Source organism: Lepisma saccharinum, chromosome 14 (assembly GCF_977018435.1).
Source record: "Lepisma saccharinum chromosome 14, izLepSacc3.1, whole genome shotgun sequence".
NCBI lineage: Eukaryota > Metazoa > Arthropoda > Insecta > Zygentoma > Lepismatidae > Lepisma > Lepisma saccharinum.
This window is the reverse complement of record NC_139242.1, coordinates 28,475,001-28,496,166: the sequence shown is the minus strand read 5'-3', so window position 1 is coordinate 28,496,166 and position 21,166 is coordinate 28,475,001. Positions and strand designations below refer to the sequence as shown.

Below are 21,166 nucleotides of genomic sequence, written 5' to 3'. Positions count from 1 at the left end.
GACAAAAATATGGAAACACGTGCGAAGAAAAGCCAGAATGCTGTAGCTAATAAAGTGCAGGACTGCCTTTAGCTTCCAAAATGGCTGCAGTCTCCGAGGAATGGACAAATACAATTCCTGGATGATGGATAATGGGATCTTGCACCATTGTTCATGCAAAACATGGTCACAATCCTCCTTAGTGACCTTCTGTCTCTGTCACTCGGTGTACATTTTCGTCCACACAGGTGATTATCTGATGATGTCTTTTCGGACACACTATTATGTCATCATGATCTTGGATAGAGTCTATCTCGATAAACGAAATAACATGGCTACTTTGGTAATGGAGGCGCCTGCAAGGCGGGCACCAACAATTTGCCCTCTTTGAAACATTGTCTGCTCCAACATGATTCAGTAGCAACTGCACTGTATGCTATCTACAGTGCAACTGTCGACTCCTACCTGTCCAACAGGGTCCTATCTCACGGCGAAAAACAAAAGAATGTCGCACCACGTCCGATTTCAAGTGGAAAAATTGCGTCGATATCACCTGTTCCGATGTCGTGGTGTTTCCATATTTTTGTCCATCCCCTGTACCTTAGTTATAATGTATGCATGTAACAAAAACCCCTGCAACCAGAGGGGAAAGCATATCTTGATGTGACAACTTCCATACAAAAAATTGTGATATAGAAGCGAATGTGCCCCCTGACACCCACTTGTCTCTATATATCTACCTACATATAGTAGCTGTGTCTGGGGGTTCGACATGCTGACCCCACATCACCCCATTATCAGTTGAAGAACTCCACACCTCTAAGTAGAATTGTGGGAGGGAGACTGGCAGTCGGGAGATAGGCCAAGGCCTTTACAGGGCTGTCGCGCCAAGGAATATTATTTATTATGTTTGTGTGTACGTTTACACGAGGAGAAGGGAACATAGATAATGTCCCAAGTTCTATTGCTGATAGAGAAAAATGTGGTTCGAATCCCATTTTAAACTGTAGGTCCAGTTTCAATTATCCTTGCTGTGCATAGAGTGGACTTCAACGTCAAACTCAAACGAACAAGCATATGTAAGACGAAACAATATTTCTATGTAATTCACAATTTTTGCAGTTAATTCCAGTGACTCTTCTTCCAAAGAATATTGAACGTTTCATCTTCAGTTGTATTTCACGTGTTTTTATTATAGATTATTGTAAGCAGCGGGGTTTACCCGCAACACGATGAAGAAAATAAAACATGCTTTACACTCAAAATGATCTCGACTGTCAGAAGATCTGTGGGTGTAATATTTTTATTTTCATCTTGCCACACGAACAATAACAAAATATAACGCTACAATCGGTGTGACGACTTGTAATCAGGAGGTTCCTTGTTCGATACTTGGTCAAGGCACATAGTGGTTCGCATCTCACTTTAAAACACTGAAATACATAGACAATGAAATAATTAATATGTTACAAGTTGGTAAAAAAAGTGACCATGAGGGGAATCGGACCTAGGATTTCAGCTTACAAAGCTGACCTTCAACCGACATGGCCACAAATCACGGTGAAGAAACCAAGCTATTCAGGTAATTTCTCCGTAAGATTACATCTTTTCCTGTCCAGCTCGAAACTTTTGATGTCGCTTTTCGATAATTACATTCATTTGAAAGCAATACGCTTCATCAGATAGTGTTTGTGTGCTGTGCACATTGCTGACAGAATACAAGTCAAGCTTGTGCATGAAAATGAAAGAAAACGTTGCGAAGTCATGCTTTTTTGGAAGGTGACTGTTTCCAACCCTAATTGATCGTGTTTTAGCTTCCATCAACGTAGCGGATTCTGTTATGTGACGAGGAATCTTATTAACCAACGGCACATATATTATTTTTAAACTATTTATTTAAAAAAGAAGAGTCATTATTCTGGAATCTACGGAGAAATTCATTCAGCCGGTAGTGATTTTAATTGTCACAATTCTATTTCTTTTCCTCCATTACGAAACCAACGTGCACGTGTAAAAAAGGAAAGGCCGACAATTTTCATTTTACATAAATTCCATTTACTGTTAAAGTTAAATGAGAGGACAACCATTGACTTATTATTAATAGCCCGGATGACTGATGTGTGTGGGATTGTGGGGGAGGGGTACCTCCTTTCATGTGCCTCCCTGGTTGTGACATAAACTCTTCTTGCTTCAGATTTCTATTATTTTTCCCATCGCATATTCAGTGCCGACATTGTGATTATGTTTGCCAAAGTGGATGGGGAAGGAGTTTATATATTCTTCAAGCCTTCTCCCGGGCTAGGATAACACTTTTTCTGAAAGAGGCATCATTTCCAGGAATTACAACAGCACTATTTCCACCTCGCTTATTCAAATTGCATATTTTTTTTCCTTCCATTTTTGGCTACTCGCAACGATGAAGAGACACTCAAAAAGAACACCCATGCTCAGGCCAAATTCGAACCCGGGGCCCTTGCATTCTAACGCATTGTGATAACCACTTCTTCACGAACGTCAAAAATGAGTTGTTTTTTTAAATATATTTTTCACAAATTTTTCGCATTTACGTTACTTTCAATGTAGACGTGGACAGTTCAATTAATTAATATTTACACTGCAATCTTTCCGTTAGCACTTTCTTTGAGTCTGAGAGAGACAAAATTTCCTGCATGTGGTTAAAATTTTTGATAGTAAGCAACACCGCTGGTTTCCGAACACTTACTTCGGCTATACTGCCACACCCGAAGCTGGACTTCAAATCAAAGTTGTGTGCCACTTTCTGTGAACAGAAGTGTACAATAGCAGGTGGAAGTGATGGTGGTGTACGTGCCTAGCGAACGGACATTAAGAAGCAAGGAAGAACATCAACTTTGCACAAGTACAAAAACTGAGCGCGGAAGCTTGTGGGATTTCTGAAAAGCCTGTACAACGTATCAGTAGCACTTTAACTTCGGCAGAGGCTCGAGGTGTGAACGTTGTCTTCAAGTCACCAAGAAAGAGTTACAAACGGGAACGCAAAAACACTGAACTGGACGATTTTAGCATTTGCTTTGGTGTATCAGTGGCTGCTGTCTCTCTTCTCCTACGTGAGTGAGTATCGTTAAAAAGTCCTATATACGACGTTTCGTGGAGCTATGCTCTGCTTCTTCAGGTAACTGTTATCAGCACATAAAATACTTCGTCATGTTAAAATGCAATCTAGGATTGGATAAAAAGGATTGATTAAAAGTGTAAAATTACATGACTGTTAAAAACTATAGATGACTTGGTAATGTCAAAAGTGGAGCTGAATTCCCATACCACTCAAATGGCTGAATGACCGCAAATGCAGACGTGTATCACGTTCCTTCCAATGCAAACTCTTCCACCTTTTGGGCAGCATGAGCCACTTCCAGTGCAACGAGGAATTTCACAGACTCGTCCTTGTTTTTTCCCCATCTTTTGAACATTTTGATCCATGTGTCATCCAAATTGCCATCTGTCTATATATCGTCCCATTAAAACAGAAATAGTTATACTCCGATACTAGTTCGAACCATCTTACATACTCCCAGGCCGTAACAACATCGATCCCCTTACCCTTGACCCAGCGTTGAAGACAGTCCGCGGCTTTATCTCTGGGGGCACTAGGGTATAAATTAATGACATCAAAGCTACGAATTTTGTCCTCCTCGTTTATATTTATTTCTTCTAATCCTTTCTTCACTTCCCAGGAGTTCTCTACACTATATTCAGTCCCCCCCATCTCTCTTAATCTCATTACTAAAGTTTTGCCAGTTTGCATCCCAGGTGAGTGAGTATACATGGGTATTATGGGTCTCATTGGGATCCCTTCCTTATGACTTTTCGGAATGCCAAAAGCGTTTCACCGTTTTTACATTCTTCTACAAGTTTCTTTTTATCAGCTTCTCCAGCATTGTTGTTAAGAATTGTTTCCCCTTTTGTTTATTCAGCCAGCTCATTTGTTGTTTTCGGTTTACATTTTATAACCACTTTCTTGAAGTGTAAACATAATATAGTATGCCATTGGCATTCCTTGAACAAGCCTTGTTCGTTTCAAAGTACAAAACATGCGTTTGTTGGCTGTGGTAAAATCTTGCAAAAATGAAACACTGCCTCAGTGGCACAGTTCAATAAGTGGTCGAATTTTGCTCTCGCCACTGAAATTCACTGGTTAAGAGTCCCAGCCGTGTGTTCTTTGTAAGTATCCATTCATCAGTGTCATCCAAACATGCATCCTCATCGTCACGATTGGTCAAAGGTAGCATAAAATTGGTGCTAAATAACACAAATACACAAAAAATAAGCCATTTGCTGTAGTAGAATTCACTTTCAATGGCATATTTTTATGGAAACCTAGTAAAAGTTGATTGGTATTAACATACATACATGTTTGTTTCATGTTTTCTTTATTCCCCTTGATTCCTCATTCGTCTCATCACCCCTAGATGATTAATTCTGGTGCCGCCACTATTATAGAGAGAGATAGAGAGAAATTGTGACGATTCTTACTGTGGACCAAGTACAAATATGTGGACTTACGGGAAATATTTTGTGCCCAGTATGTAAATGGCCTCACATCACAGGCACCACACAGATGAGCATAAGATTGATGGCCAGTAGGAAGGAGTGGCAGGGCACTGCATTGTCTTTATCTTTTTATCCCATTTTTATCATTTTAACCTTTTTTAACTACCTTCCCCATGTTTTCACCCTTGACTAGTCTTGTCCATCTCCGGAGGAAGCCACATGATGTGGTGAAAGCTAGACAGCAAAGTAAGTACCTGCTAAAAACTGGACTTTATTACTTAGTGAAATGATGGCATGTGGAATAAGTTATGTCTCATCTTTGTAAAATTATATCATAAGTTTGATTTATGAGAACATGCAAATATGGAATCATTCTCATTAATATTCAGATAAGTATTGGTTTTATTATGAAGATAACAAGCAAAACAAGAATAATGCCTCTGAGTAATACATTGCAAGAATATTAATAAACTCCTCACAAAAAGTTTGGAATATAAGAAGAAAGTGAAGAAATGGGAACAGAGACATTTATTGTAGCAAAAATGATACACCCTGTGATAGTACAAGTGCAAAAATAGAGGACAAGTGACGATGTCAGCTTGCCAAGTTCACCAAAGCAACCAAATATAGTGAACGAAAAACAACCAAAATCAAGGGAAGGAAAAAACGTCTTCCCTATGAACTGTGCAAAACGGCCACAGTGTGTGACACACATAAAGTGAGTCCCTCAATAATGTGTATGGCCTCCTCTTGCACTGTGCAGTTTCCGCACACGTTGTGGCATCCCAGAGATGATGGCATCCTGTGGGAGACAGTCCCATTCAACCTGGGCAGCCTGGATGAGGTCTGGCAGTGATTGCGGAGGCTGTGGACGACGTGAAATGGCTTGCTTCAACATCGCCCACACATGCTCAATGCAATTCATGTCCGGGCACATGTCATACGACGAACGTCAGCATCCTGCAGGAAATTGGTCACTGGTGCTCCACGATGTGGACGTGCGTTATCGTCTACAAAGACAAAGTCGGCACCATACTGGTAGCGAAATGGAAGCACGAAAAGCCGTAGCACTTCATCCACATAGCGTCGAGACGTCAACCGCCCTTGCAGTGGAATGAGAGGTGTCCGTCGCCCGTACAAGATACCTGCCCAAAACAAGATTCCACCACCACCAAAGGGATGGACTTCTTGCACATGCTGCTGCCTCCCGTGGCATTGGCGACGTCGCCAAACACGTTGTTGTCGCGTATCAGGCCGCAAACAGATCCTTGGTTCATCGGAAAACATCACATTCCGCCATTGTTGCACATCCCACCTACGATGTTCATCAGCCCATATTCGTCTGTTCCGCTGATGGTGAGGTCGCAGTGGCACACGTCTCAGCGGCCTATATGACCTTACTTCGAAACTATGCAAACAATTACGCACAGTCTGGGTCGCGATACGAACGCCGGATGCTTGCAACAAGTCCTTTTGCAACTCCCGGGCAATTGCTGTTGGCCTTCGGCGTGCAGTCACAGTAATGTATGCATCCTGACGGCGTGTTGTCACTCTTGGACGACCACTTCTCGGCGTGTCTGATACACTGTTCGTGTTCCTGAATCGTTTCCATGTTTTGGATACCGCTCCTTGGGTGACCCCGACCACACGTGCAACCTCCGCCTGTGTACGCCCTTGTTGCAACAATGTCACAATCCTGGTGCGATCAAACTGCGTTATCACCATCGTTAACGCCAGATATCCATTTAACGCTTGCACTGCTTCGAAGACACTGGATTTGACATGCTGCGTGGCGGCCAGGTAAACTCGGCCGGTACTGATAGATTGTACCACATTGTAGATGGCGCTAGCTGTTGCCCGGATATGCAGGTACATCACATGGTGTTCTGCCTGCATTCTTTTCTCATGTTTCCAACTACATTCCACCCGCACTGCACCCTGCCCATGTCCTCTCTCCCCGACAAATGGAATATTCCAGACTTTTTGCGAGGAGTTTACTAATTAAGCAAACCTTGAGCCATGATTTTTCAATAATACCAAACAAAATTTTGATACCTACTGATAGAATTGTCACAACTTATACATTCCATAAATTTAAAATTAGTTTGTTCATACTTCTGGCACATTTTTTCCCCACAATATTTCAGCTGCCATCAATATATGATGCACTGTCACAGGTACAAGTTCAATGATAGTACTGAAGTGACAATCATAAATAGCCATGTTCTAACTTAGCTCATTTAACTTTTCCAGGTTTTCCAGGCCTTTAATATAACTTCCAGATTTCTCTGTAATGCTTTAACACATAAGAGTTAAATTTTCACATTGTATGCTATTCATATGAAACAAGTGTATTTGTTAATGCTGAAATTAAATGAGCAAAAATAAAATGCATTTTCAGCTCTCTCTCTTCCTGACTTTTCCAGTTTGCTTCAAAAAGTACATCTGAATATTAAGTGTAATCTAAAATACAGTTTTTCACACTCTCTTGGTGCAAAATAAATGGAAATTTTGAATTCTGTATAACCTTCAGGATAATTAGACTTCATGAAAGTATCCTGTGTCAATTTTGTAAAGCCTGTGAAAGACAAAAGTTAGAAAAATATCGGATAGTGTCAGTAAATAAAAACTGGTAATTTCTGATACCAATACTACTGCTATCTGCCAATAGTGATACATTGGCATCGGTATCCACACAGCCCTACTTTTTAGCCATAGGTTCATTTCCCTGATTTCCATGTAAGTGGAAACCTTATTCTAATATACAATTCTCCACTAGTTGCAACAAAGGGAGAGGCTGATTTTAACTATACTTTGAAACTAAGATATCTATGTGAAAAAGTCTGTGAGAGAACAGAGATGAGATTCTATTAATTTACTGTGTAATATCAAGTCACACAAATGGGTCCTTCTTTATATTTCTAGACTGACAAAGTCCACAAGAGTAGTGGCTGAAACACTGGCCATGTTGTACTGGAGTGTGTGTGCAACATCAATCCAATACTGTGACTCTGAGGATGTAATCTTCAGCAGTAATTGTTTTAACAGTACCACTAGGTTAATTATGATAATGAGAAGGACAATGGAAGGATGCTTTCATGAAAGATACTATTCCAAAATGTCCTGCACCATGGCCATGCAGTCTAAGGTGCAAGGATTGGGCTCCAGCTACAGGAAGAATGCAGGTTCGAGTCCCCTGGGGGAAGCAAAACAACTTTCCTCAGATTTTGGTCTGTGTATGGAACCAGTGTCCACCCACCATTGTGAGGAAATTGGGGAACTATGAATATCATAACCCAGACAGAAAAAAACCTACAATGACTGGGGGTCCGTTGTGCTGACCACATGACACCCTGTAACTGGTTGGATGACTTGCCATTTCTGGTGGGAGTGAGGCCAGCAGTTGGTACGTAGGCACTAGCCCTCACGGGTTGTTATGCCTCATGTTATTACTGTTCCAAAATCAGCCAAAGTACCTAAATATACCATTCTGCATTTCCAGCAGTTGAATAATAATAAATAAATTTAAAAAAAAAAGGAATCTCACTCATTTTCACTTCTCCTTACATATAAAACAGAATTTCGAGCTACTTACAATCTTTGCCACTTTCCTGTAAACCTATTATAATAGCCCGTTCTTAGCGGTGATAGACCCTTCATCACCCTTTGATGATTTCTTCCCATGTAATGTTGCTGAGCATGGAGAGCGGAAGTAAATGACAGATCACAGCACTTGCAGTACAGATCCTCAGGATCACTTGCTTGCTTTTGAGAGAGAGAAACGAAACAAGTAAGCATCACATCTTTCTTATTCCATCCAACAAAAGAATTCAATTCAAAGTTATCCAATTAACACAATTTCCTATTCAGAATGCACAAAATGGAGTTTCATCATCAAACAAGTGTTCTCGTGTTACCAGCCACGTTAAGTTGGCATTAGCATCCAAAGTTTCAAGTGAATACATTGCTCTCATTTTCAGGAAATGCTGATTAGAGATCAAGGTTGAGATAAAATATGTGTGTGTGTGTGTGTGTATTAAAAGAAAGAGCTTAGACAGTTTTGTGATTGGTTCGCTCTGGATCCTGTTGTTGTATTGGAGTTCTTCTCCATAAAAGAACAACATCTGCAAATAGAACACCAGGATCCAGAGCGAACCAATTATAACACAGTCTAACAAAGTTGGACACTAACACCAATTTAATCCAGCTGGGAACCTGAGAACACTTATTTCTGAGTACATTTATTGCAATCACATCGCCAGGAAAGCTACAATTCCTACTATTGAGTCGTATCTCTTTAAAGAAATAAACTTACTTAAAAAGAAGCCTCAGATAACTTAAAAATTTCCAAAGTTGCGGTAAAATTAAGAAAGAATTCATGAATATTGGAAGGTAGCTAGAAAAGAAACATTATCTTTCAACACATCAAAGCATCAGTAGACATCAATGGTACTAATACATTATGCAAATGCAACAATCAAGTCTGCTATGCTGTTAACTTGCAACTGGCCATAATCCGTGCTCTAATATATTCTGATTTTAGCTGGTCTTGTGTTCAGTGATTGTATTATAATCTCACTGGAAGAGGTTCCAAGTTTGAGTCCTGACTTCAACATAGAAGTTTAGTTCTGAGTGTCCCTTCATCGATATCATTTAATCATCATTTATCCTCACTGTTGGATTTAGCCAAAGTACAAGAAAAGTGATATAAAACTACGAAATACAAGATGCATATGAATTTTTAAATGGTGAAAAACTACTCCACTACAAGAAAACAGTTGAGATTGTGGTTAAACTGTACAAAACTTTGTAACAGCAGCATCAATATTAGTAAATTACCTAATACAATTTAAGCTATGTTTATTTATAACATCTGAAAACATGAAAAAGTAGTCAAAATGCAACACAATAGTTTGTTTAAGTGATTCATAATAAAATATCACATTCTTTCAGAACAGTACACTGGTAAATTTGTACTTTCTGGTTTATACATCATCTAACTTGTACAAGCCTGCTTTTATCACAAATAATAAAGCATGCACCATATTCAAGTAACTTTCTTAATAACTAGAGTATCAAACATTTATTTACAATTCATTCTTAAAACTAACATTTCTTTGTGTAATATATGAAACCTGATTCACTACAACATATCGAACACATATTAAACAGATTTGTTCATTTTATAACTTTAGGCGATGGTACCAGGAATGACTAGCCTACCAATATCAACCAATACAGGCATATCGGCGCACCAGTAAAAATACTGATAATTTTATCAATCTAGTATATCTCTAAATAGCCTGATTTAGAGCAAAATTCTGCCACTTTGAACCATTTTATGAGTAAAAATACATAATTCATATGCCCTCGTTTTATACAGGAATAGTGTAAATACAGTGGAAGCCTAATTTTATGATCTTGGATTTTAAATTTTCCTGCATTTTACATTCAATCTCCATCATTCCAATAGAACAAAATGTTATAAATTTTTTCCAGATTTTAAGTTTTATCACCTTGTTACCCTAAAAAACTAAATCAAGGTTTTACCGTACATAGTTTCATTGAAGATAAAACGATAATTACAAATATTAACTGAGGAAGTTAATGAGCCATTCACGTACTTCAAGGGACATTTGCATTTGCAAAAATTTCATATCAGTACATCCCTAATTTTTACATCATAAACAAAATCTGGCCAAGTGTATGGTGCACTAGTAATAAACATACCTTAGCTGGCTTGCTACTTGTTTCTGTATGCAGTTTCTTAGGCACTGGTTCTCCATGTTCTTGGGACCATGTTACCAGGAACATTCGTACTTTCTTCTGATGCTGTTTCCCATTATAATGCATTTTTGCTTGCACTGTAGAATTCATCTGAAAGAAGCAGAAATGCTAATTAATAAATTTTCTATTCTTGTCTTAGCATTGAGAAAGATTCTTAATCTGATAGTGGGGTATGTCATGGGAGGTCAAATATATCTTCTTTGGCTTCATTTCCTTCTTAAAAAATACTGGATCCATGAGTGGATGCTAAAAACCGAACCTTCTCTATGTGCATGCGCACCACCCGTGTACATAACTTTAGAGTTAGTTTTACAGTCCACTTTATGCACAGTAAGGCTAACCAGGACTGGACATTCGATGTAAAGTGGGATTCGAACCACTATGTGCCTCCACCATGTATGAAACCTGGAACCCTTGATTACAAGGCAACGGTGTTACCACTATGCCATCGGGGAAGCCAATTGTATGCAACTGGACAATACCATTGAACACATGACATTATAACAGTTAAGTCAAGATAACGAGGAAGACGTATGGTATCTATAGTATGATGCAATAGTAAATGGAAGTAATATACTAAGGGACACAAAATTGCAAGCCTCAAGGCCACATGTAGCCAGGGTGCTGTTGTCATGTTGAGTTAACGATCTCTCCCTTGTAATACAATAGTTTATATTTTTACATTATTATTTTATATTTGTATGATTGATTGATTTAAAATTTTTGGGTGGATCGGCATGAATCGCCATTTTGCATCCTTCAGTGTGTGCGAGGAAGATCCCCTTAGCTAACACCTTTACCTCAAAATTAAAACAGGGTGTAAAAAGCTCCTTGGGATAGGTTAAAAATGGTTGTAAATGGATCTGAATAGGACATACACAACACATACAAAAAGGCAAGGATAGTTTACAAACTAGCTCAGAAACTATGGAAGAGGCCTGCTCTTTCCAAAAAGCTAAAAATATTGAATAAAACACTATCATCGTCTCCCAACACAGATGACAAATCATTGGAAAAGTTAAAACTCTGTCTGAGGTAATAAAAATCTGTTCATTCGAGAAGAATGTGCAAACACTTAAAACATCGCAAGTACAGCACAATGGAGGGTCAGTCCTTGCAGCAAATGGCGATATGTAAGATGACTGTGCCCGATGCGGAGTCACGTTAAGAAGAAGGGGGAAGGACGGAACGAGGAACGCCAAGAACAGAGTTGGGCTTCATAGGTTGAAGTGTGTTACCCCTTATCTCATTCCACTTTGCCTACCACGTTTCAAGTACGGAACAACGAAACATATTCTGCAGGTCCCTAGCTGGTGGAAGGTTGACGAGAATGCCGCCGTCTGCATTGGCAAACTTGGCAGCAGCATCGGCTGCTTTGTTTCCCTTGATGCCCACGTGACTAGGAAACTTCAGCTCTGGCACACAAGGACACTAGCCGTCGAAAGATACGCTGCATTTCAGGATGCCTGGAATTCGGCGATTCCAGACTCTGGTGGAATCTGTACATAAAAGACTTTATTCAGGGCTTGAACATCAGCAAAATCGAATGCCATGAGGGCTGCATACAGTTCTGCCTTGTAGATGGAACAGGCAGGGTGTAGAGAGAAACTCTAACTTAGGGAGTCCACAACAAAGGTGCATCCCACTGATTCCACTAATTTGGACCCATCATGTAAAACACATTGAAATTGGGGTACTGAGATCGAAGCTCTAAAAAAAACTGCAGGTATTCGACCATTCGTGTTTGTCTTTGGGAGGACAGTAGAGACAAGTTGATCGAAGACACTGGTCATTCGGTCCAAGGCAACTTTCATACCGAAGCGACACATGTTGCTTGGAAAGGAGCCAATCAAAAGCAATATTTCACATTGTAAAGGCATGACGGGCAGCACAGGTCAGCACACACAAGAACAAAACACAGGACAACAAACACAGAACCCTACAGAGGATTATACTGGCCGTAAGTCCAGACACCAGAGCCTCATTAGTCTGCAAAATGCAGTTCAGGGTGTACTATGTGGTGGAAGTGAGGTTGGCATTTGGATGTACTATGTGGAAGTGTCCCGTAAGTCCAGACACCAGAGCCTCATTAGTCTGCAAAATGCAGTTCAGGGTGTACTATGTGGTGGAAGTGAGGTTGGCATTTGGATGTACTATGTGGAAGTGTCATTTCTTTCATCCACTACATATTAATAAAATAAAATATAAAGAATAATAATGGTATTTGTGAAATAATTTAAGCCAAAACAAGTGATAAAAAAACTTACTTTTACAACACACAAATCACAGTGTAGAGGACTAAATTTTTCTGTCAGTTCCCGTGGTAGCTGCTTATCTTTTAGATTTAATGCATCTCCATCTGTAAGGAAAAAATTGTTTTTTTGATCACATGCAAAAAATATCCTGATGTTTCTTTATTTACTAAAATGTAAACAAATGTTATTAAAAAGAAAAAAATTAAAAAAAGAGAATTGCTTTCATTAAGAGTAGAACCAAATTTTTCACTAAGCACTGTAAAGATTTTTTCTAGTACACAGAACAATAAAAAAAACATACTCACTGCGCATAATGGTGGATACAAATCATGTTTTTTATTAAGAAAATTAATTTCATATTTAAATCAATTTTTTTATTTATTTTTAAAACCACGCTTAAATTTGCTTGTATGGTTTTTGGCACCATACATATAGATATATGTTTTTATAGAAAGGCTTTTTCTAGTAAACGGCCCTCTAAAATATTTGAACAGTTTGATTAAAGCAAATAAAAATTATATGTAATTATACATTTTTCCCTTTCTGATACTGTATATATTAACAACCTACTATGAAAATATTTCATTCTGGATGTATTATAAAATGGTAACTTAAAAAATATTTTTACAGTCCTTGTAGCTGAATTTTGGCAATTTTTTAATGATAGTTTGCGAAATATCAGCTGCCATGTTTATTTACAGTTTAATGATAATAACACTATTTATGGTTTAACATGACTTGTATTTGGTGTAATTTTCTACACAAAATGTTTGCTACTTTTGCCTTTAAAAATTTTTGAATTTTAAATCAAGAGAAATTTAACTGTGTTTACAGTTTGCATATTACATTTCCTTTCGTATGAGTTTAACACCATTATTTCATATATTTTGTGTCCTTTCTTTTTCTTTATTAGATATCTACAAAATTCTTATGTACAATAAATTATGTATTTAAATCTTGATTTGCTGCACATACTTAAATATGCTAGCAAATATTTTTTTTTTTGTTATTTGCAATAACAATATCAATGATTTGCATGTGTATATGTGTGTAACTAAAGTTTTAAAAGTTAATTATCTCTTGCTATTCAAGAAAAAACAGTTTAATGTTTGATTGTTTGTCCCGCACCATGGCTGTGCAGTCTACGGCATCAGGCTTTGGACTCCGGTTAAGAGGTATGTGAAGGTTCGAGTCTCCTGGAGGAAGCGTTAACAACTTTTCTTCAGATTTCGGCCAGTGTATGGGACCAGTGGGCTCCCGCGTAGCCAAGTGGTTAGTGCTTTGGTACGAGCAGTCCCGAGTTTGATTCCTGGTGGGTGTCCCCAAAATTTCAGCATTGACCTAGCGTCGCGAGGACAATTGGGAAGCTACTTCAAGAAGTGGTGGGCTCTCATCACGAAAGCCAGAAAACAGTTGCAATGAGATCCGATGCACTACCAACGCATCACGCATGGCCCTTCAAGGGCTGTTGCGCCATGGAATTTAGTTTATTTAGTATGGGATCGGTAATCACCCACCATCATGAGGAAATTAGGGAGCTATGAATGAGTAACTTAACTCTGTCATGGAAACCTACGACTGGGGGTTCGTTGTGCTGAATACACGTCACCCTGTAACTTTTTGAATGATGTCCCACCTTGGAGGGATGAAGTGAGGCCGTCAGTTGGTCGATAGGCACTGGCCCTCACAGGCTCTTGCACTACGGGTTATTTATTATTATGTGTGTTACAGATAATAGTGGCCGCAGTAGCTCAGTCGGTAATGCATCTGAGTACCATGCTAAAGGTCCCAGGTTCGATCCCCGGCCGGTTCAAATCCGGGAACTTTTCTAATGTTGAAAGCAGCCACGGTACCCACCCAGCATCGAATGACATGAGTACCTGGGGAAAACCCTGGGGGGTAAAGGTGGTCAGGGGCATGATGCTGATCACATCACCCCCACTTATGACCCGATCAAGAAAGTTTGGGGTGTTACCCCCACACCCTCTAAACGCCTTCATGGCATGGTGCTAAGCACAGGGGAGTACTTTACCTTTTTTTTTACCTTTGTGTGTTACAGATAACCTGACTACTACTTTGGTGACTGTGCGGATCACCAGTGTAATTAAGTAAGACTGCTTTCTTTTGTGATATCTTATCCGTGTGAAATGTAATTTTCAGCCATGGAAGTGATCTAGTCCAAATACAGATCAAGACCAGAATGAGATGCACGTTGCCATTTCTAAATATATACCCAGTTTCGATAAACAGTGTGATGCGAAGTAAGTTCATACATCCCACTGACTTTGCTAAGCATTGCAATAGGCTTGCTTGTTATTCACAACTAATATACAGGTTTTCTTATTGCCTGTAAGTTGTACAAGTTCCTTCTTATTTTGTCCATGAACTACTTTACTTATCAGGTCTATAAATCATTTCTGAAAGCAAAGAAGAAACAGACACTCATTTGCAGACAATTTCAAACTATCATTTTACAGCCTGAAATAATTTAACCTTTGAAAACTCATACTATGTACCAATCTGCAGAGCAGGTATGGTAATACTGTACATTCATTTTGGCAAAACAAATTCCCTAGCTTTTTCCAGTTTACAGGCAATTTTTTTTAAAAAATCATCTAAGCACAGAACTTTTTGATGATAGCTATAACGTGTTCCGATCTGACAGGAAAGCAACTGACTCTGGGAAAAATCTGGGCGGGGGTACTTTTCTGGCAATTCATAACAAATACGCAGCGATGCTCATAGGCAAATTTAACGACGACCCTAACGTTGACTCATTGCTTGTGAAAATTGTCATTCATGGACTGCCTACCTTTTACATCTGTATTGTTTACTTTACTCCATGCAGTAATGACAAGTCTTACAACTTATTTTATAATTTTCTTGAAAGGCATTTTAGACCCACACATAACATTCTCCTCACAGGGGATTTCAATATCCCTTGCATAACAAGCAACGAATACAACCTCGTTACCGCCACTCCTGTATGTCGCAACTTATACAATCATATGTGCTTTTTTTCAATTACGCAGCTTAAATAACATTCAAAATAGTAACAGTAAAACTCTCGATCTTGTGCTAACGAACGTTTTTGGCATGCCATTGACACGAAAAACTCAGCCACTCGTGCCCGAGGATAAGCATCATATGTGATTTTTTCAATTACGCAGCTTAAATAACATTCAAAATAGTAACAGTAAAACTCTCGATCTTGTGCTAACAAACGTTTTTGGCATGCCGTTGACACGAAAAACTCAGCCACTCGTCCCCGAGGATAAGCATCATCCTTGTCTCGTAATTGAAATAAAGCACACAAAAAGGACACAGAGTAACCATCCACCGAACAACCTCTCGTACAATTTCAAAAAAGCTGACTTTAACAAACTATCGGTCATTAACTGGGATACACTAAAAGCTGTAATAACATAAACGAAATAACAGATATGTTTTACAATAAAATACACGAAGCTTTTGACGTGTGCATCCCCTTAAGATGCCTAACCCCTCCTAAATATCCATGCTGGTTTACCGCCAATATAATAAAAAAACAAAAGCAAAGGCTCACCACCACCAAAAATTGAAACAAAACGTAGGTAACCCAGTTCACCATGCCAACAAATTTAAAGAACTCAGAAAAGCAATCAAAAAAAGAAATATCAGCTGCCCATAATAATTACTTGTTTGACATCGAAAGCAATATTCAAAGTGACCCATCACTTTTCTAGTCGTACATAAATCCCAACAGGCAAAATAAACAGTTTCCAGTATCTTCAAACAATGAACCCATACTAAACCTGAATACCGTCGTTGATAAATTTGTGAAATACTTTCAATCTGTGTACGCAAACAATATGGCAAAGTACAACCTCGAAATCATGGTGGGGCACACAGAGTTCAAAACGTTAGATTCACTCAACATTCAGATGATCAGTGTGTCTGAAATTGAAGCAGCTGTAAAAAAATTAAAGCCAAAGAAGTCGGCGGGGCCAGACAAAATCCCACCCTACATCTTCAAAGGATGTGTAGACATGATTAAAAATCCACTCTCTATTATCTACAATGCGATATATTCTTCTATGCAGTTTCCCGAACGGTGGAAAGTTACTGCTGTATGTCCAGTACCGAAATCCTTGGGAGAACAGAAACATACAAAACCATCGTCCTATAGCTCTTTTATCTGCCCCTGCTAAAATATTTGAGCAAATCATATATTGCCACATATATAACTATGTCAAAGAAACTTTTTCTGAATACCAGCATGGCTTTCTGCCCAACTGCTCAATAGAAACAAACCTTGGCGAGAAACTGCATTATATAAGCACAGTTCTAGATGATGGGGGCAGGTGGATGTAACATGCACTGATTTTTCCAAAGCCTTTGACACTATAAATCATTATGTACTACTAAGTAAATTGGGCACTTTCAACTTTTCCCTTACCCTCAGGAAACTTATGGCGTCATATTTAATGAATAGAAAACAATATGTTTCATATACAGGCCACACATTCAGCAAATTTCTAGTACGTTCCAGAGTACCTCAAGGGTCCAACATAGGACCTCTTCTCTTTCTTGTATTAATCAACGACTTACCAGAACATTTGATTAATTCTAGGAAACTGTTATTTGCAGATGACCTGAAATTCTTTCAAAGAATAAAAAATATTGAAGACTGTGTTTGTCTACAAGAGGACGTAAATAGGTTGAGTGTGTGGTGCTTGTGCAACGGTCTTTCTCTGAATGCAGCAAAATGCTATTCCTTTACTTATTCTAAACAAAGAACGATCTTAAATTTTCAATATAAACTTAATAATACCAATCTAAAAAATCTGAAACGGCAAAGGACCTAGGAAAATATTTTGACAGATAACTTTCACTCACCATATTAATAAAGTAATACACAACGCTTACAAACTTATCAGGTTTATTATTAGAATGGGCAGAGACTTTCGAGACAACCAAACACTTAAGGTATTATATTACTCATTAGTACGTTCAAAACTTGAATTCGGGTCTGTTGTGTGGAACACTGACAGTATAGTACAGACTACAAAATTAGAGTGAGTACAATCAAAAATGTTACGTTATATGAAGTATAAACTTGAAGGTACTTATCCCAGATTTGATTCGTACAGTAATCTAATAGAGGAGCTCCGAATGCACAGGCTTGACGATCAAAGGACAGTCCGCGACCTGCTGCTGCTCTGGAAAATATATAATGGAAAACTTCGCTCTTCTCTTTGGATCTCACAATTTAAATTACGCGTTCCTAACAATAAGATGCAACCCAATCATCAAACCTTTTTTGTGAATAGAGCGCGAACAAAAATTGTCAAGAAATCCCCTATCTGGAGAATGAGTGTTCTCTACAATACCTTAGAAAAGCGTAACAAAAATATTGATTTGCTCTCTATGCCATATATACAATTTAAAAACAGTGTAATGAAAACAATATCAAATAACGGTCACTGAAGCATGTATGAAAACCTGTATCTCTGAACTCTCTAACTGGGTGCCAGCCTGTTGAGTTCATTAATGTAAATAAATAAATAAATAAACAACTTTGTGGTGCCTAAAATTGCTATTAACCAATTTAAGTGCTAAACTAAACTTGGTAATCAAGAGGATGTAACGTATCCAACATTGTTTGACATACACAGAATAATTCCAATCAAAGTGATCAAAGGAAAAACAGAATATGTTCTCTTTTCAAAATCTTATCAACTAAATAAACACTTAATTTTCCTTGAGTTTTCTGGGTATTGAGCTACAGTTTCAAAATTCCCTAATTTATTCACAACTTTTTCACACATAGGTTGTTTTTTTTATTTTCTTTTCAGGATTTCCAAGTCAACGGGAAACCTGAAATAAGAATGGACTGGCATTTATTAGCAAGTTTGATTGTGAATTTCTCTACACCAGACACAATTAATCCAACATAATTTCTAAGGTTAAGATGAAATTAAACTTGCAATTTAATGTAATAGCAGTACGTTCAGCATCAAATTCCCCATGTATTTAAATGGGAGAACAATTGCCCATCAAAAGCATGGCGACACAACAGGGGCGCTACCATCTACAATAGTTTGCTTTGACCAGGCCTATTATTTACTGCTTGTTTGATTTTCCTGACTTTACCCCTTAACTGTGGCCTCTGCAGAACGCGAACTTTCAAAACTTCACCCAATAAAATATCATCGGTCAATTAGTGCTTTTCGGCAAAGATAAGCATATCCATTTTGAACAATGAGCACTTGCAAATGGAACGGCTAAACATTGAACATGCTGTGGAACATTTTGCTCATGCCAAAGCACGCAAGCGAATGTTTTAGCTCTTCAAATAATTATTTTAGGCTAAATTTTAAATATACATTCATTCTTGCTTTGCTGTAAAATGTAAACTTCTTTCAATAGCATCAGCCACATGATCTGGATTTTCTGACTTAAAAAACATTACAAGATGCAATTTATAATTGTAACCACCCCCATAGTGCAAGAAATACTATGGCTGGGTGGAATGGGGGTAAAAACATGACACCCATGACTGGGCCTCCAACATTTTACGTAGTTAAGACACTGATTTTATGACATATATGATAGGACCGTAGTTTGTGAGGGAAGAGGGTTTTGTGCGCCGAAAGTGGGGGGGAGGGGAGATTGCTGTAATGGGTGTCTGTCCCCTCAGAGAGAACATCTCTAATCCACCACTGCCACCCTGTAGTAACACAATGTAAAATAATTATTAGTTAGTATCTTGAGATGGCCGCAAATAGCGAGAAGTTGGCCCAGATATTTGAACAAAACAAACAACATGAAAATGAAACCAAGATGATTACGATTTCAAGATCAGAAAAGTGATATAAAATGAACAAAACACACAAACATATATTTCAAAACACTCAAAGCAAATTTGAAGAAAATGTAGTCATCGGTTTGACATAATAATGAAACATTCTTATGGAAATATATTAATTTGAGAAACTACAAAATCTTCGAGGCCCCCTGAGACTAACGTAAATTCAAATGCCTCCATGCATATTGAAATTTAATTGTCATTGACAACACTGACAGTGGTGCTCATGTCGGACTAATGGAACTGCATCAGGATTTATGTGACTTCTTAGTTCTCCTGCAACCTAGCAGGTAAAGAGAAAAAACTGGCAGACTTCAAGGCCCGTGGATTCTTGTTCAGGCAAGTTTGCTTGCGCAATGTCCAACACCTGCGTTCATTTGCATGTTGCATATTACTTTAGTCCAGAATTTCTTCCAGGGCTCATGCAGGTCTCTGAACGGAATTATCAGTAGGCAATTGGGAAGGCCTCTAACCAGGGGTAGACAAACACAGGGCACCAAGTTACCACAGCCCCTGAAAGTTTTCTCTTGCCACCTGAATTTTCAAATTCAATTCTTAAAAATACTTTGTTAACATTTTTACTTCCCTTATGGAATTGAAAATTTCTATATAACATGTACCATTAATAAAATCTTGTTAATAAGCATGCCATTATAAATTCTTGCACTGTTTCTAGGTGAAATATGAAATTTGCAGTGATATGGTAGAGACAGCCAAATATGGCATAGTTATTCATGCTATTACCAGTAGAGGCATGTGTGCCAAATTAATTAGGAAGGCCACTCGAGCACAGGAATTAATTACCGGTAATACACCAAATTAAATGTTTTAAAGGTCATATTTCAAAATGTGTAGCTTTATCTCAGGTGAATTCATGGTGTTCTTAGCCAGATTTGGAAAAAAAAAAATGTTTCAGAATTATTTTTATTTTTGTTTACCCCTGCCTCTATCTATTACTAGTGTCCTAGGTAATTGTACTACTAAAAAAAACACGATTATGATATAGGACAAATATAACCTTGAGTTGTAGGATCCTTTCGGAAACATACATACCCTTTTTGCTTTCAGTCTTGTGATCTACACCATTTGACTGTGGACCAGCCACAGAACTATTATTTTCACTATTAGAGACTACACTTTCAGAGGCATTCTCTTCTTGAGGTGACGTTTCCTCAGACTCAACTTCTTCTTCGTTTGCTCTCTGGTCTGAAAATTGGGCTCCCGGCTGACCCTTGTACACACCCTGGCCCCTCCAGCCTTTAAATCCATCAGGTTTGTTGAACCTAGGCCGCTCAGGTGGTCCAAACATCCGAGGTCGAAATGTTGGAAATGGCTGGGGAGAAAAGGGGGCCAGAGCAGGAGCAACACCAAATCTTGCTGGAGGTGGTGGCGGAGGGGGGGCCATAAAAGGGGGGTATGGCCTAATTCCTACAAGAAAAAGAAAATTCATCAGTCATTTCAAATCAAACTATGGAGCATGTTTCCACTGACTGCCCCAGATGCAGTTTAATGAAGTAAGGTTTGGTAGAAAGTAGTCTACATCAAAAATAAGTTCAATTCTCTATAAAGTCGAAGATAAGTTGATTATTAAGATAGGCATGATCTGTAAAATGCTGATGAATCAGTATTTACATAATCCGATGTATTCCATTTGGAGAATCAACTTCAACTTGTCGCTAATCAAATGGAAATTTAGACTTTTCCATGGTGCAATCAAATCTTCAACTTGTTCTCTTTCTGTTCATGTGCTTTTCTGCAACATCAG

At 38.5% G+C, this 21,166-nt stretch overlaps 1 protein-coding gene across 3 annotated transcripts in view; it reads right to left on the bottom strand.

Moving 5' to 3' along the window:
• LOC145998765 (zinc finger matrin-type protein 3-like) overlaps positions 1-21,166 on the bottom strand; it is a 374,145-nt gene that overhangs the window by 339,068 nt on the left and 13,911 nt on the right. For all 3 annotated transcript variants that reach the window (XM_083135332.1, XM_083135330.1, XM_083135331.1), the window contains exons 2-5: positions 20,455-20,829; positions 12,564-12,655; positions 10,240-10,386; positions 8,105-8,274 (exon numbers count right to left, since the gene is read on the bottom strand). In XM_083135332.1, the coding sequence (XP_082991458.1) occupies positions 8,105-8,274; positions 10,240-10,386; positions 12,564-12,655; positions 20,455-20,829 (784 nt within the window). The remainder of the gene's footprint in view (positions 1-8,104; positions 8,275-10,239; positions 10,387-12,563; positions 12,656-20,454; positions 20,830-21,166) is intronic.